This window comes from Etheostoma cragini, chromosome 19 (genome assembly GCF_013103735.1).
Source record: "Etheostoma cragini isolate CJK2018 chromosome 19, CSU_Ecrag_1.0, whole genome shotgun sequence".
NCBI classification, from domain to species: Eukaryota; Metazoa; Chordata; class Actinopteri; order Perciformes; family Percidae; genus Etheostoma; species Etheostoma cragini.
The window spans coordinates 4,602,894-4,620,804 of NC_048425.1; the positions used below are offsets into that span (position 1 = coordinate 4,602,894).

Consider the following 17,911-nt stretch of genomic DNA (forward strand, 5'->3'; position numbering starts at 1 on the left):
CATTCATATTTAGCTTTTTTTTAAGTAGTTATGTGTAACCTATTGTAAAGGCCCTAGGTTTATATGATTGATTGATTTATTGATATTTGTATTTTTGTGTCACGTCACTGAAAATCCAGAGTTCTCACGAGAGCACAATTTGATTTTGCTAATCAAGTTACTCTGGCATTGAGTATTGCTGCTCATTAACTATACCCTTGAATCAGATCTGCACCAATCACATCAGTGTATCTGATATAGGCGGGCAAGAGGGGAGCTAAACAGATGACGACAGTTTAATCTACCAGTTAGTTCCCCTGGTAGCTAAGCATTTGGGGCTCTGGATACGTCACACCGTGTGTTGTTGTGATTGGTTGTAGTGTTATCCAATTGCGTGCAGTGAGATGAGCGGCTTTCATTACTCGATGCCAGACCCTTAATCCTTTCAGATTTGGGTCTGGATTTCCAGGTTTACTATGTGGCCAATCCCACACAGAGTTATGAGTTATGACACCAATACAACAGTAATCAATTCATCAGCCATATCTCTTTCTGTACTTTAAACCTGTGTTCCTTTACTGTTTGGTCCACAACACTGACTTTCTGTTATTTCCCGAGTCTCTCACAAGCAAGGCCATGTAGCAATGATGGCACTTCAACAACCTCAACAATTCAATACTCATCTCGAGACGAGCCCTGAGAAGCTGAGGTCGAGGCGGCTCCAGTTAATGTAGCCTAGTTGATGTGATCAAGTGACATCATTTGACTGAGACAATTGAGAATATTTTTTTAAATTTTTTTTTAATTAATGAACACACTTCTCTTAAGTACACAACCCGTACAGCATCAATTACACTTAAACAATTAAACATGCATATCAAACAATGAGATATAAAGTGTTAATTAGTGAGCTTCAAGGGTGCCTTTAGGTGAATGTTTTTGGACAGGAGGTAGGCAAGAGGTTTCACTCTGCTTCCAGTTCTTATGCTAAGCTAAGCTAACTGTCTGTTTGCTCTAGCTGATACTATATTTACCATACGGATATAACCGAGATATAAATCGTATGTACTGTAACCCTTGGCAAGAAATTGAATAAGCGTGACAAAGCGAAAAGCTTATTTGCAAAAATATCAAACTTTTCCTATAATTAGTGGGTTAAGTGGTGCTGGTAGGTAGATGTTTTTGTACACATTAATGCTAAGCTAAGCACTGGCTAGATCTAGCTTTATAGCGGAATCTAACTTATCTAACCCTTTCAGAGAAAGTAAATATTCATATTTCCCAATCTATCCTTTTAAGGCTTTGTGGAACTTCCATCAGCTGATATCAATACGTAAGGTGTAATATATGTGTTGAGCTACGCTATACATGTCCTACAAAAAACAATATCTTATCAATGAAGTTTGGTCACTAAAAAATACAGTTTAAACTTACATAAGGGTTTTTCCGTGTGGTTTTTTACCGTCAAACGTGTCCTTCTCTTTGCATGAGGCTCTGCTTCAGCAGTAGCCAACAGGTATAACAACTTCTTGTTCAATGTTGAGGAGTGTTATGGACGGGGATGTTGTTGACATAAAGATTAACTGCTCACCCAATTTTAGAACCTATGCAGCCTGTTCATGAAGTTGTAGGTTTTTTAACATTATTTTAGCCTTTCAAACATTTCAAATTATGATCTCGGCCTTTTTGGGATGTTCAATCAGATTACTCTACAATTAATCTTTCAGGATAAGTGGTGGATTTTGAAGAATGTGAAACAATAGTTTAAATCTTTGGAAGTGTGAGGTACTTCATAGTCAGTGTATTAGTTACAGTAGATGGTGGTCGGTACTCCCCCAGTGGAGAAGCAGGCAAGGGTACTGACGAAGAAGCTAAGCTATGTACGGCTGTGGACGACGGGGGCAGTTGCTAAACATATTTTAGCCACAAATGAGTCAGTATTTGTTTAAGTGTACACTATAGTTAGAATAATTAACCACTTTACCTTAATGTCAGACAGCCCTATTTAAGTTTACAGGGGGGGATTGAAGTCGTTGTATACATCTATGCCCTCGCCAAAAGCCACCAGACTCAAAAAATCCAAAATTTGACCTTGCAGAACTAAGGAATTGCTAGTCTACTGCTCCCTCTGTTGGAGGGAGCAAATGAGAGAAAGAGCAAATGCTTCGTCTCACAATAAGGTTATAACCAAAGGCTTACTTTTCTTAGCCCAGCTGTACAGATAGAAGTACGGGAACAGCTTCTCTGTGAAAGACTCTCCTGTGAAAGAATGTACGTGCAACTTCCTTTCGACATCATAGAAAGAGACTCTGCCTTCCATATAGTCCACATACACACCTACACTTGTGGGCCTGGGACACAGGTGGAGGACTGTGTTGGGTGTACAGTGAACTCGATATTCAGAACACCTCTTTCCTATGGCAAAGAAGCCATTTTCTTTTTTCAGCGTGACCCTTGTTCTGTTTACCGTCTCCTTTGCAACACCAACGTCCCAGTCCGTTCTCAGGCCCACTTGGACTTCCCAGTAGTGCCGCCCAGAGGTGAAGCCCTTCGTCCCTAAAACCATGGGACAGTCGAACCTCTCCATGTCATCAGACGATGAGGGGCTTGACATTTTGTTGTACTTTAATACTTTCCCAGATTCAGACACCAAAAGGCGGCAGCCCGCTGTGAATGGGTCAAAGGTCACCCCCTCTGGGAAAATAAAGTTTCTCAACTTTAGTCATACTTGAATTTAATCAGCAAGAAAGTTAAGTTAATTGAATGTATGACCCCACCTTTGTACTGTCTCATCCTGGTCAGTTCTGTCAGAAGTGAAAACACACAACAGTTACTCGATAGTAATACAAATAGAGACATTCTTACTGGAGAAGCAAGTGCAGCAGATCTTTACCCATGTCTGTCAGGGTTTTCAGTTGTGATAGGAAAGTGTGCACAAGATGAGTCATGGCTCTCCTGAGCGTCTGCATGTACAGGTCTGGGTAAACCTTGATCTTAGACCAGTCCTTGGTGTCGGATATGGTGCTCAGGGCCTGCAAAGTCTGAAATGATTCACAGACACATGATCATAAGTGTCACTGGGCTACATACAACCTTTTAAAGCCAACCACTAAAGCCAAACATGTTCATCTAGTCATGCTTCTTGACACACTGTCTTGCTGTCTCCTTAAATTAATAATTATACTGTTTCCTAAACAATAAAACTACTCCTTTAATATATTTCATGTCTGGCTTTTTGGTCAACTTACAAAGTGTTCACAGCCAACTGTTTTTAAGCATATAAAAAAACATCGGATTTAAATATGAAGAATCCAAATATTGTGAAAAAGTTTTTGCAATCCCCTAAGATGGAGGAAAAAAAGAAACAGATTTTCTGGAAATTCAATTAAAATCCTTTCATCTTCTGACCCTCAATTGATTGGGTCGCCCATTTCATACATCAAATGACAAAAATATTGTCTGTCCTGGTCTCTCCCTTACATCTCAGCTTGTTGTGGGAGAAGAGGAGCAAGGAAAAGATAAAAAAGAAGGGGAAACAATGATGTAGGTATTGACTAACCTGCAGAAGGTGAAGGTGGTCGTCACTTTGGGAAAGCTCCTCCAGCTCACAGTTCTTCCTCTTCAGTTGGGCGATCTCCTCCTGCAGCTCCTCAATCATGACTTTGTCTCTCACTTGGGATTTTTTGAACTTCGTTTCGATATTTGATTTTAGGTTAGTATGGGCCACTTGTACATGATTCACCAGAGTATTGAAGAGCTCATCACTGTCATCCACCTCTTTATTTGCTTTTTCCTTAACAGAAAAATAAGGTCACGTCAGTGGCATAGATTTACATGCAAGTGTAAAAAATAGTACATGTACAATTACTCACTCTGATTATTTCAGAAGCGTCTGTAAATTCCTTTATCTTTTCCATTCTGTCATCAATCATCAATTTGATCTTTGCTTTCTTGGACTCAATGTTTTGCTAAAATTTGAAGACATAAAAAGGTGTGATCATTACGTCTCTTATTCAAGATACTGAGGCATTTTAAAATAAATACTTACTTTTTGTTGAGCCCCTTCTTCTTCAACAGACACAGTCTCATGGTCTTTGTGGTTTGTCTCACAGCACAGCAGACAGATGCACACCTGCTCAACCCTGCAGAAAAACTCCAGGATCTTCTCGTGCTTCTCACAAATCCTCTCCTGCAGCTTCTCCAGCGGGTCGATCAGCTTGTGTCTCATCAGGGAAGGAACTCGCCCATGAGGCTCCAGGTGGCCCTCACAATACGACGTCAGACACACCAGGCAGGACTTGACGGCCTTGTACTTTATGTCTGCGCACACATCACACTTCACTTGCCCCGGTGTTACAGCGCTTTCAGATGTCTCAACTTTCCTCTTCTTTATTTGGACTGAAATATTCTCGATAACCACATTTGTGGAGATCTCAGGCCTCATGTGGAATCTTTTATGACACATCGGGCAGCAGCATAAATCACTCTTGTCCCAGTGCTGGCTGAGGCAGGTCTTGCAGAAGTTATGACCACAAGGTGTGGTGACCGGGTCACTGAAGACATTTAGACAGATGGGACACTGGAGATTATCCTCCGGAAATGAAGCAAGGACACTGAAAGATGTCATGATGAAATCTGTGGGAGAAAATTGTGTTTGAAATGTATTCTTCCGTTTTTTTGCTGTTACAGTTACAAAAAAAGGTAAAAAGTCAATAAGTCTTCAAAATCAAGTCTATTTTAAGGCTGTGTACAATGTGTGATGGCCACAGCCATCCCAAAAAGTGGTAACCTCTTTCATTTTACTTGGTTTGGACATTTCTTTTTGGTTGAAGATTGGCTCATGTAACTTCTCAGACACATAACAGAGATGGGGACTCAAGTTTGAGACTCGGACTGTGCACAATCATGGAAGACTTGTATCATGTGGACGTGCCAACAGTGTTTTCATTACTTAGAATTGCTCAAGGTGGAAGACAGAAACTATGCATTATAACTTTAATTTTAGCAATATTGTCACAGTTCTAGGAATTGAGGACCCAATCACAGAGATAAGGCAGGCAGGCGGGCGAGAGTTTATGTTGTTTTATTAACAAAAACAGAATTCAAACAAACAAGGGATCCAAAAAGCAGTCTGCAAAAATAACACAAGGAGTCCCAAGGATGCAGGCAAAAACTAATATTCAAAAACATAACAAAAATGAACGGCGAACTCGACGAGGGATAGCAGATCTCTACAAACCAACGGGTGACGTCACACATGCACTGTCCATTAATTTCACAGTCAATGGTTGACACCTGCTGCAAGAACTGCTTCATAGAGGAGGTAGCCAAATTGGAGCCTACCACTACATGTCATCTCATGTGGCAGCATTCTTTAGATATTTTGTCAAATGATATTATTTGCATGAAGCTTTTTTGTTTTGTTTAATGTTACATTTTGTTTTGATTATTTGTAGTTTAATTAGTTAGTGTCATTGTTCATTTCATTGCTAGTTTCTCCTGTGTGTCAAAACCTGGTCTGATTTAGGTCATTTGTATTTTGAGTTTGTTGCATTAAGAGCTTTATTTACATTCTATAAAGTTGACCTCTTTTATAAATAAAGCCATTCCTTGGCTTGCTGCTTGTTCTCTCAGACAATATGAATCCTGACCTCGCCCAATGAGTCATAGTCTCATGAATCAGCTTGCACATCTGTATTTTAAAAGCAAAAACAACAGCAAAAACTTCAAAATTTGTTGTAAAAATGACTCACTTGATATCTGCAGATATTCTGTAACTTCCAGACTCTTTCCTAAGCAAGACCATGAAGTAGTTATGGCAGCACTAACAATTCAATACTCATCCTCTCGAGACGAGCCCTGAGAAGTTGAGCTAGCTCCAGTTACTAGAGGGTGTGGTCATGTGACATCATTTGACAGAAATGAAACTTGAAGCATTTCCAAAAGTTCATGAAGCCAAAAAGGGTGAGAATTAAGAATGTTTATTGTTGTAAATCATGATCACTCTTCAGCACACAATCTTCACAATATCAATCACACTTACATAAAACTTAAACATGCAATCATGAAATCAACCTCAACCCATTAAATCAATGGGATATGAAGTGTTAATTAGTGAGCTTTAATGGTGCGGTTATGTGAATGTTGTTGTTTTTGGACAGAGGAAAGAGGTTACTCTCGGTTTCCAGTCAAAATGCTAAGTTAATTGGCGGTTGGCTTTAGCTGTAGGCTATATTTACCATACAGACATAACAGAGGATCAAATCTTCTTACTGAACCCTTGGCAAGAAATTAAATAAGCATAATGTCTTTGTAAAAAAGCTTAAAAGCGTATTTTCCCAAAACGTCAAACTTTTATTTGTTAGTTTAGAGGTGCAATGCTAAGCTAGGCTAAGCGCTTTCTAGATCTAGCTTTATATTTATCACAGACATAAGAGCGAAATAAAACTTATCTAACACTCTGCGAGAAAGCAAATATGCTTATTTGCCAAACTATCCCTTTAAGGCTTTGTGGATCTTTCATCAGCTGATATGAATATGTAAGGTGTACACTATTATATTTGTTGAGCGCCACTATACGTGTAATAAATATACAAAAAATAAATAAATAAGGAAAGTTTAGCTACCATAAAATGCAGTTTTCAGTTTAATAAGGATTGTTTTTATTGTCATACTTGTCCTTAGTTTTGCTTGATCAGACTTTTCTCATCTACAGCACAAATCGAGATGGTATCAGAGGCTTTGTCGCAGCAGTACAGGTAGAAAAAGGGCAAGATCTTCTCCATGAACGTATCTTTGAATGTGTAAATATGGGTCCGAGCCTTTACATCATAAAAGGACACTTGCCCCTCTTCGTAGTCCACGTACACACCCACTTGCTTGGGCTTGGGGTCCAGAGGGAGCGCTATAGGCGGGGATGTTGACACCCGGTACCCCTGGCCTTTCTTCATGGCCAGAGCCCAGTAGCCCTGGGTTGTGCTTATAGAGATCCTGCCCTTTCTGTTGACAGAAGACCTGGCCACACCCATGTACCAGTCATCCTTGTCCCCAACCTGGACCTCCCAGTAGTGTCTCCCCGAGGTGAAGCCATTGCGACCCAGGACGATGACCACTGTGTCGAAGCGATCGGGGTTGTCTGGAAGGTCCTGCCATGCACCCAGGTGTCTCACCTGATGTCGGTCCTGGGAAAGCTGCAACCACGGGTTGGCTGAGTCAGGGTCCAGAGTGACGTCCACTATAGAACATGAGACATAAAGAAGGATTTATTTCGTTGGAGAATTTTGATGTACCGCATGAATGTAATGCAACAAAAAAATAATTACCTGTGTATTTAATAATCTTGTTGATCTCTGTAAACAAAAAATGACAAAATAATTTTTAAACAAACTGTGTCCAGCTTATTGTGGCGATGGCCTGAAAATATGTTGAAAACATATGTTGAAATGTTAAAGGAAAGCCCACCACTTTCAGCCAGTCTGCCGATAATTTCATTCAACGTTGCCTTCAGTTTGGAAACAGATCTCCTGATCATGCCTACACACATGTCAGTGGGAACACTGGTCTCGGACCAGTCTTTGACACAGGGAGGAGTACTAAGGGCTGGGAAGCTCTACAGGGAGATGAAGCACAAGACATAGCTCAATTAACACAACAGCATATCCACAATTTAAATGAAAAATAGCAAAAAAAAATTAAAACTCAGTTAGCATTTTTTTTTTAGAGCGAGTCCTTTTTCAACCATATTTATCTACTTTTTCAACAAATATTGTGAGATTGTTTTTCTAAAATGATTGGCAGCCTACAGTCTATTTTCATTAATATTGGATTGCATTACAGTTCAGAAGAGGATACTGTTGTTAGAGCACAAAGGAGATGATGGAAGAAAAGCCGAGGAAAAACTTATTTGACCATGGTTAAATCCATCAGTAACACATCGGAGATGGAGCTACTCTCCTCTCTGCAATGGAAAGCTACAATGGAACCTGGACATTTTAAAAGTGGTACCCTGGAATTAGTCTTGCATAGCCAGACCCTCTTTGTCCACACAGCATTTTAAATGGGAGAAATATGTGCTCTGGTTTATTGGCATTCTTTAAATCTTTAAACCATTTACAATCGTACTGGGCGGTGCTAAGCGCCGGACAAAGCAACGGTGCCGCTGCAAAATAGCCTCCAGAAAGAACTTGTCCGGGTGGAACATGTGTACTTTCAACAAGTTGTTTTAGTCGTGCAACAGAAAACTCAGATTGGACAAATAGTCTAGCTAGCTGTCTGAATTTACCCTGAAGAGATCTAAGGAGCAGTTAACCACAGTCCTCATAAAACCACCAGAGTTTAAAATTCCAACACAAAAAAAAACGGAAGGTAATGAATATCCCGCCAAAAAGAGGGACATCCGGTGGACTTTCCTGAAGCAAGAGAGCAATCCCCGAAGTGGAACGTTTTGGATGTAGACTACCCTGAGATAGAGATGCCAAACATCTCAGTCATGAATGGATTGGAATCTGATATTGAGATCTACACCTTTTTCTTTTTTATTTAACTTGACAGTTATCCCCAACTTCGCTCTTGTAAGCAAAATGCTCTCTCGCCTTTAAGAAGTGAATGTGGTCAGTCCGAGCCACGTTCTCCAAGTCTGTATTCCTCCTCTTCAGCTCAGCGATTTCCTGCTCTAGTGCAGTGATGAGGCCTTGGGCCCAGCTCTCCGTCTGCCTCTGCTTCTCCTCTATGACCGAAACCAGCTCTGCCTGACTCTCCTGGATGGAGCGCATCAGCTCCGAGACGACCTGCATGCTCTTCTCCACCTCCCTCTGAGCACTGGCCTGAATCCAAACAAAACATACGTTGATTAATTCTCTCTGTGTCAATGCATTTACTGTTGGTATTAGAATTAGAATGCGTCAGGAACACTCACTTTGTTTTGTTCCACAGAGTGTTTGATCTCCTCCACCTTCGTCACTCTGTCCTGGATCATCTGCTGGACGTCTATTTCTGTCTTCTTCAGCTGTGCCTGCACAACAGGATTTGACACAAACAAGGCTGCTGACAGGCACAATAAAACCATATCTGTCATGGTTTTAGATGCAAAAACACATGGCATGGTCCATCGAGCTTGGATTAAAACCAAGAATGTGTTGAAGGAAGCAGAGTTACACTACAGGAAATTTCCAGGTTTGGGGCTATTTTGCTTCCATAACATGTCTTCCTTTTGACTAGTGGGAAAAAAACACCTTAAATACACATTTATGTTGAGTTTATTTTATTACACTTTGTCTCTTTGCACCTATAGATTTCTCCAAAGTTCAGCAAAAGTTGCCATTTTTTATGCCTTATTTGAATGGTTAAACAATGCAATTTCAAAAAACTTTGAATACAATCTTACAGCGCTTTTCATAAAAGAGCAGGTCTAGACCGTACTTTGTGATGTTATGGACAGAAACCCAACAGTCTCAATGTCTAAATTGGGGACATTTCATGTCTACAGTATTAATTAAACTATTTCCCTGTTATGTCTCCCCCTAAGATCTATCATTGACAACACTGATGGCACAATTATCACATGACTGGAACATTGTGGTTTCTTAAAATGTCTACCACACAGCACCGTTCAGCATTTTTTCTTCCCAAATTGCAATGCATAACTGCAGCATGTGTTCAAAAAGCTTCACTTTGGGTGGAAAAAACACCAGTTACGTGTGGCTAGAAGGCCAAACAATGAAGACAAGAAGCATGACAACCATAAAAAATAGTGTCAGTAAGAAGACAATTGTCATGCATTTCAGTTTGTTTTGAGTTTTATTTAAACTTAAAACCTGTGTAATAAAAAGCACTTTGAGTGCATCATCGATACCTGTTAAGAGACTGTGAGGAACCTTCATTGGGATTGAAATGTCTGCATACATTTCCCTAACTAAAAAACGTTTTAATTTTTTGTTGTTGGTCCGTCTCACCTTTTTTTCCGTCCATTCTCTCTCCACAGGGACGGTGTAGTGCGCCCTGTGGTCCGTCTCCGTGCAGAGCACACACACACAGGTCTGATCCCTCTTGCAGAACAGCTCCAGGAGCCTCTCGTGCTTGGGACACATCCGGTCCTCCATGTTGGCAACGGGTTCTATCAGCTTGTGCTTGGTGAACCTGGCGGAATGAGACGTCAGGTGCTCCTCGCAATAGGAAGTGAGGCACACGAGGCAGGATTTAATCGCTTTTGGCCTGCCGTCCCCCAGGCAGACATCACAGAGGACTTCCTGCCAAGTAGGGAAGGAAGAGGAGGGCGTCGCAAGGGAAGAGGAAGGAGGCAGAGCGGAGGTCTGAGGAGATGGAGAAGCAGGGATTGGAGGGGAAGGTGGGGGTGATGTTTGGGGCAGAGGAGGTGGTGGTGGCCCCTGAGCTGTGGCCTGGGGTGATGATGGAGGAGAGGTTCTGGGTGCCGATACATGGGGGATCAGCGGCGGTAGCTCCTCTAGTAGAGACTTTTTCTCTCCTGGCTTCTCTTTCTTTCTCCTCTCCTCCTCTTGCTTCTGCTTCAGCTCCTCCAGAAGCTGCTGCTTCTGACCTTTCTCCAGAAGTCTCTCCTCATCCTCCCTTTTCCCTCTTTCCATCATCCACTTCTTTTCTCTCTCGTCTTCTTTGCTCGCGTTTTCCTCCACACTTCTTACTCTGATCTCCTTGAACTGCTCGGCAATTTCCCTCAGGACGGTGTTGATGCTAATATCGGGCCTTTTGGTGAAGGACTTCTTACACATCGGACACTGGTACAAAGGGCTGGTTTTCCAGTATCCCAGGATGCAGCCCTGGCAGAAGTTGTGTCCGCAGGGGATGGACACAGGGTTAGTGAAGACGTCCAGACAGATGGAGCAGTGCACCTGCTCTTCAGAAAGGTTCCCAGCAGAGGCCATTCCTGCACGGCGGAGAGGCAGGGTCATTTTCAGAGCACGAAACCAGGCTCTGAACGGGGAATAGAACCTGCTGTGATATTCAGGGCGCTAGTGTTAGATGGCGCAACTTTATTTTCGGGTCATTTTCATGCAAATGTACTAAGCAAAGCATGACAGGACTCATTCAGCATTACAGGTTTATGACAAATATTTGAAAAGTTCAGTCAATTTCAGGCTGTATACCCAAGGATTAAGTCACTTGTTCTTTACATTGTGAGTCTTTGAGGGAGTATTGCTTATTGTTCACGTTTTATTCTTGTTTATGGGTCTTGAGCCTGACTGACAAAAAGATTTTTGAGATTGATCTGTATCGATGTTTTAGAATTTAAAAAAACTGATTTACACAGTTTAAATTTCTTTACAGTTCAGTGCTCTCTGGTGGACAAACTTTGGAATGGCAACACTGTTTTAAAGTGACAGCCAAACATATTTATGGCATTTACTGCAAATATTTGTACTCCATCAGCCAACAGCCACGCCTCAGCCAATGTATTTGTGATTAAGCTAATGTCTGCTGACAGTACTGGCTGCTACAACGTACAATGAACCTTTCTAGATTGACATTTGCATCTTGACCTGAACTGCAGGCTAAATATACCATGCTTGTTTAATCAGTTCTAAAGCAGCGTGTCTGTGAGGCTGAAGTGAAAGTGAGTTTGACTTTTAGCACAAGCAGCTCTCTGCTTCAGCCCGAGCCATTCACAGCAGGCAGGATTAACATATCTCCAAAAATATTGCTAGAGCCAGTACCCAGTGGCCTATCTTGCAGTGCTTCCCTGCTCAGAACAATAATCTGGATTATTGTGAAGTGGAAAAAAATGTTTGAAAAAAAAAACAATTGTAGCTAGAATGTTGAATTTGTACTAAACTGACTGCAACAGAAATAGTACTTAACTGCGGGCCACAGCTCTTAAGCCACAAATATGACTCAAACAAAGCAAACAACACTCCCCTGAGACACCTACTGTGTACAGAGCAGCCAATGTCACGGTGTAGAAATGGAAAGGCAGGAGAGGAGAGACAAAAAAGCAGAGATATGGGGACACTCACCAGAGAGCAGCTGCCTCGGGGCTCCGCTGTACACTGATACATGAGACAGTCTGTAACCACTGCAACCTCCAACACACACACACACACACACACACACACACACACACACACACACACACACCTATGACCCAAAATATACCCCCCTCCCGCCCTCTCGTTTTACCCAGGATAAAAATGAATACCCCCTGGCCATGGCCCAGAGCTCCAGGAGGAATAGTTTTAACTGTCTGGAGAGTACGAGCTGTTTAGGCAACAACACAACAAAAAGTTGCAGTTTCAAAAAGCTCATTTTAAGAGTTTTTTTCCCGTAGAATAGCTGGAAACAACGCTGATGAAAGCAACAACAGTCAATTAAAACAGATAAAGTTGCAGATTAAAAAGCCAAAACAGTAAGGGGGAACTGCAGAGTTGATTGATACTTCTCTTCTGAGCTTATCACTTTCACATTGTATACAGTTATTTGATCCATTGTTAATAGTTGACAAGTGCAGCTTTGAGGAGGACAATCAAATCTTTTTAAGCTCCAGCGGCCTGTCCAGAACTTGTTCGGGAGCTAAACCCTTTTGACGCTAACAACAAGCTAGAAGACAAATCTTTCACACGTACATCGAAAACATTCTGGATTTGTTCGTGACTGATCATCTTTATTTAAAGTTTTAAGATAGAAGGTACAAATGCATACATTTGCTATGAAAATACAGAACATAGTTTCATGGTCTTGGATTAATAGAGTTTTAAAATATACCCTTGGCAAACAATGTTATATTTCTATAGTATTCACAAAAAACTAATTTGGTCTCCCAAGCAAGCCTCTAGACAGTACATTTACATCCATCTACTATTTATTTACTCATTTACTCATGTGAAGTTACATAAGCCTTATAACAAAGACGTACACAGTAAGGCAAGTGTCAGAAGTACAAACTCAACTCTCTCCTTAACATGTAAACTAGGACTGCAAAATTAAGTTTCACAAGTCAAAGCTGGCCTTTATAATCCTCACTAGTCCTTTCCACATTTTTGCACCAAGCGATCTATTTGCTTGGTTACACTTTACTTGAAGTTTTCTACGTAACAGTGACATGACTGTTACAACTGTCATGACACATGAATCCTTCCTAACAGTAACTTGTCATGACAAAACTGAAAAAAGTTACAAAAAGAAAATAATGTTGTTGTTTTATGACACATTCATGACAGTGTCATAAATGTAGATACCTTCAAGTAAAGTATAACCATTTACTTTATATACAACTTGTGATGTGTAGTAAGAAGGAACTTTTGGCTACTTTGAGTAGTAAGAAAATTGCAAATGCATTTAATTTTACTCCAATGTGACAGTCAACGAAGTATCATCCCTGTCACATTTTCTTTCCTCTGATGTAAACACACACTGGTAACACAGCACTTACATTGTATTGATTTGAAACAGTCCATCTGTGGGTCAGCAACCTTTTTCAGCGGGTTTTACTTGAGCTAATGCAATAACGTGCCCGTATGATGAGAAAGTGTTGTGGTGGGTAGTTTTGATGTGCAAAATTACTTGCTTTATTTAATTAGTTTGAAAGTGGTTTGAGGTAAAGTGCATCGCAGAAAAAGTAAATATTTTGTAAATTTGGCCCATTGAGGAGAAAAAAAAAGACCAATACAAAAGGAGAAAAGTATCCGCTCAAAATGAAAATTAAACGTATCTGTGCCTAGCACTGAACTTTTTTTCACCTAAACATGTTGTACACGTTGAATGCCGGCTAACTCTTCAGGCTTCTGATTGGCTGTCGGACTCAGGTGTGTTTGACAGGGGTTATAACGAGAGGAGAGGAGTTCTTCCCCTCATGGGCCAGACACGGGCTGAAAATTGGGTATAGACTCTCTTTAAAGGTATCCCTGAAGGTGTAGAGATGCAGACGCGCCTTTACATCATAGAAAGAAACCTGGCCTCCTTCAAAATCCAGGAAGATTCCCACCTTAGTGGGCGGGGACGGGAGCAGTAGAGGAAGGCGGGACTTTGCCAAAGCTTTCACCTCACCGCTCTTGAGCCACAGGCACCAGTACCCACCCTCAGGACTCAGCTTGATCTCTCCCTTGCGGCGGGCTGAGGCGTTGGCCACGCCGAGCGTCCAGGCCGTCTTGCGCCCCGTGTCCACCTCCCAGTAGTGTCGCCCAGTGTTGAGACACTCTAAGCCCAGGACAAAGAGGGCGGGGCTGAAGCGTTTGGGACCGTCAGCGTGGGCGTTCTTTCGCTCTTCATATCTCACCTGGCCTCCGTCATCGGACACCACCAGGTTCCTCTGGGCTGTGGAAGCGTCCAAAATCACCTCACCTGCAAAGGACAGACAAAAGCAGTATAAGACGCTCATTATACAATGACATACATGATGATTTCTACTATGAGAATACTGGGTTGATTTCCACACTCTTTCTTTTATGATTTGGCCCAAACTGATGCTGTCCTGAGGAGTGTGTCACTGATTTTTTGCCAAAACAAAGTTGCGGTGGTGGAAGACATTCTTAGATTCTTACTTAGGTATATCAAAATGTAAAAAATACAAGCATAGTAGTGTCATTAAAAAGGTAAATATGAAAAGTAAACATATTAATGTATGACAAGACAAGGCAGCTTTATTTGTACAGCATATTTCAGCAACAGGGCCATTCAAAGTGCTATACATAAAAAGATTAAAATAGAAAAATGGTCCCTTTCAGAGTGTAAAAGGGGCCTCTACAGTCCCAAAGGATGTTTTAACCTTGTGCACACAAATTATAATGTTGTACAACAAGATATAACATAATAATCAACGGGTACAAGGTAAAACTTGATTTGTTTTTCTATAGATGGAGTTTGGCAACCTCACGTAATCCTAGCTTTGACTCCAACTTCACAGCTGTGTGAAAGTGCAGGATCTTAATCATCTTAAATAATAATAATCCATTTTATTTAATAAAGTGATCATATGTTATGTGTAAATCTATCCAATTAACAATAGCGGTAAAATACATTTATATATAATATAATATATTATATATATTTATACTGGAGAAATGTAAAGTAGCATAAATTGAAAATACTAAAGTAAAGTACACATCTCAAAATAGCACTTAAGTACAGTGATTGAGTAAATGTAAACAATAAAGTAAAATCGGTGGATTTATTAGGGGTGTGCAAAAAAAATTGATATTCATTTATGAATTGATTCAAGCTCTACCGATTCAAAATTGATTAAAAAAAAATCTTTTTTAATTTGTAATGTTTTGATTTTTTTTTTATGACATTTATACTATCACATGGAAAAAGTAACTACATGTTTATACTCTGAACCATTTTTTAATTCAAAATCGATTTTGACTCAAACCGTGAGCCTAAAAATTGATATTGAATTGAATCGTGACATTTTCTGAATTCTGCATCCCTGGAATTTACACACTCTAACGTCAACTGTTACATACTAGATTGAGCTTGTCTGTGCTGTGAAGAAGTGGCGCCATCGTGTGGACAATTTGAAGAACTGATCATATGACAGTTTGGTCACACTGCTCGAGATTGTCAAAACCTTTTTTTTTTTTTTTTTAAATAAACTCTTTTTAAAGAAGATCCATTACCCCCCCCCGCCCCAGACAACGCATGAGTGGAAACTATGATATGATGATAATTTAATGTTGTACTCACTCGAATAGTTCTGCACCTTCCGGAGCTCTGAGAGAGAGAGAGAGAGAGAGAGAGAGAGAGAGAGAGAGAGAGAGAGAGAGAGAGAGAGAGAGAGAGAGAGAGAGAGAGAGAGAGAGAGAGAGAGAAAAGCAAGTCAGCAAGTACTTCTCCAGCTAAAGACTCAAAGTCAAAGCAGATGGCACGTGTAGATCTAATCCAGAGCTGGAAATGTTGGACATGTGCTGCTGTCACTCCAAACTCCAAGTGGGTGAAGTGTGGCATCAACACTATCTCCATCCGTCCGACCGTGTTGTATGTGTGGTAGAGGGGGCTGTTGCACTGATGAGTACTTTTCTATTTCAAAGTGCTTGCACAGTGACCTACATAATCCTGTTTTGGATTTTGAACAGAGAGTATTGTTACTATGCACAGGCAGAAAGCCCCAAATAAAAATTGTTGAAATGTTGTTGTTAGTTCTTTTTAAGTATTTTAGTTCCCTGCAGTTTACTTATTCTTATTTTAGTAGGCATTATACTGTACATCACTTTGAGCATTTGGAAGACTTTTGATTTCCAAATCATTACTAATCTTTGCACAAATTACAAATTAGAGCATTTGTTTATTTCCTGAGTAAAATGAGTCTAGTATAAAATCTATACTGTGTGACATTTTGTTGTACAAGGGATGGACAAAATAACAGGAACATGTTACAATGCAATCCAGTACAATAGCAAGAAGCTTGTTATGATTAGATAGTGTACTTTTTACTAAACACAATTTCTAATTTGAATTTTTACAGCAGTAGCTTTGTGGTATTGCTTAAATTAGGCGTTTCTGTTATTTTGTCCAGGCCTGTCAGTTTGTCATGGATCCTGCCCATTGTCCTTTCAGACAAAGGATTTTCATTTTTTAATTTTTCTGACACAGTGACACAACTTTAGAAAATGACGGTGTTTTATCATTACAGAGTGAGAAACTCTGCCCTCACCTTTCCCGTACAGTCTCTTGAGCTCCTCCTGGAACTTGTCCATGAGGCTGCTGACGGAGGATCGGATGGTTCCCAGGTACAGGTCGGTGTTGATGCTGACCGCAGACCAATCGGCGGGCTCGGGTGGGGTCGCAAGCGTCGACAGGTTCTACAGGAAACCAAAGAGCAATGTTGTGCAATATTAAATACAAATTTAATTATCCCTCAGGCGGAATATCACACTTAAGATGGCACAGATGGGAATCTCCAAACAAGTTGGAATACATTCTCATTCTCTGTACTCATAGCTGTCTTATGAGTTCTACAGCTTTATGGGGTAAACAATCGGACAGTGTTCAGATGTATCTCTGTACAGCTAAGTAAAGGAGCGAGACAGTGTACTGTATGTCAGAAGAGTTACAGATACAGAACAGGGATTGTGTATGTCTGTATACACTCAACACAGCGTTTGGGTATGTGTGGCTGTATGTCTTCGTTTCCTCTCACACTATCTGGAAAAATTCCTACTTCAAAGACGTCTTTCATGACAGAAAAATCAACATTTTATCTACATAAACAGTCCAGGGCAAATGCACATGGGGAAACTTCCATAACAGCTGGCGCTGTTTGAAGAGGCTTTTGATGTTGTCATACACATCTCCTAGCAACAACAGCTGGAGGTCCACTGGATAATTGGCTGTGTGGTCATTATTTGGATGAAAAATGGTTATAGAAAAAAAAGAGAGATATTTTCAAGAACATATATTGTTCCAGCCTGGTGGCTAACATTGTTAAAAATTGTTGGAAGGTGGATGTCTTTCATATTTGCATTACTGTGAGAGTGGATGATCAGCAGCAGCTTGCACTTCCACGTCTTAAGGATTTCAACTAATTAGATACCTCGCTGTGCCCTAAATGCATATTAATTGTGTGTTGTGTATGTAGGCTACACACTGGAAAAATGACTAATGAAGCAATGTTTAATATGCAGGCATGCATTTTTTATAATGCAGTTGGAATGGGGTCTTGATTTCTAATATTGATCATCGATTAGTAATCAAAGAGAAAAGGAAGAGCTACAACAAAAGCTGGAGAACAGTGGTACATCAATGGAGCATGGTGCAAATGTGTCTCTGGTACTGTCTGACAAGCTTAACAATGGATTATTTTGAAATTTAAATTTACAAATATTCATTATATATACTGTATATTCATACTGTATATGCGTTGTGTGAAAGGGGTTCTTTGATCACAGCCTGTGGTGGAAGAAGTATTAAAAAATTACTAATATCACACTGTAAAAAAACTCAAGTAAAAGTTGCAAGTGTGTGTGTGTGT

At 40.5% G+C, this 17,911-nt stretch overlaps 3 protein-coding genes across 4 annotated transcripts in view; all 3 read right to left on the minus strand.

The window, feature by feature from the left end:
* Positions 1-1,523: 1,523 nt before the first annotated feature.
* LOC117935035 (E3 ubiquitin-protein ligase TRIM41-like) lies at positions 1,524-5,837 on the minus strand. The gene is made up of 7 exons (XM_034857154.1): positions 5,733-5,837; positions 4,028-4,614; positions 3,852-3,947; positions 3,539-3,772; positions 2,873-3,020; positions 2,757-2,783; positions 1,524-2,673 (listed from the first exon to the last, which is right to left on the minus strand). The coding sequence occupies exons 2-7, from the start codon at positions 4,604-4,606 to the stop codon at positions 2,150-2,152; spliced, it is 1,608 nt and encodes a 535-aa protein (XP_034713045.1). The 5' UTR covers positions 4,607-4,614; positions 5,733-5,837; the 3' UTR covers positions 1,524-2,149.
* A 107-nt stretch (positions 5,838-5,944) lies between these two features.
* On the minus strand, positions 5,945-12,042 carry LOC117935013 (nuclear factor 7, ovary-like). Of its 2 annotated transcripts, none has more exons than XM_034857102.1 (7): positions 11,964-12,042; positions 9,930-10,876; positions 8,894-8,989; positions 8,571-8,801; positions 7,441-7,588; positions 7,302-7,328; positions 5,945-7,213 (listed from the first exon to the last, which is right to left on the minus strand). In XM_034857102.1, the coding sequence occupies exons 2-7, from the start codon at positions 10,872-10,874 to the stop codon at positions 6,660-6,662; spliced, it is 2,001 nt and encodes a 666-aa protein (XP_034712993.1). In that variant the 5' UTR covers positions 10,875-10,876; positions 11,964-12,042; the 3' UTR covers positions 5,945-6,659. The 2 variants fall into 2 exon arrangements, with proteins under 2 accessions (XP_034712993.1, XP_034712992.1); XM_034857101.1 differs by having other exon boundaries at positions 9,930-10,944; positions 11,964-12,025.
* A 1,694-nt stretch (positions 12,043-13,736) lies between these two features.
* The window catches only part of LOC117935027 (E3 ubiquitin-protein ligase TRIM39-like), an 11,307-nt gene continuing 7,132 nt past the window's right edge, over positions 13,737-17,911 (minus strand). The window contains exons 6-8 of the mRNA XM_034857141.1: positions 16,595-16,742; positions 15,628-15,654; positions 13,737-14,283 (exon numbers count right to left, since the gene is read on the minus strand). Coding sequence (XP_034713032.1) covers positions 13,745-14,283; positions 15,628-15,654; positions 16,595-16,742 — 714 coding nt within the window. The 3' untranslated portion in view covers positions 13,737-13,744. The remainder of the gene's footprint in view (positions 14,284-15,627; positions 15,655-16,594; positions 16,743-17,911) is intronic.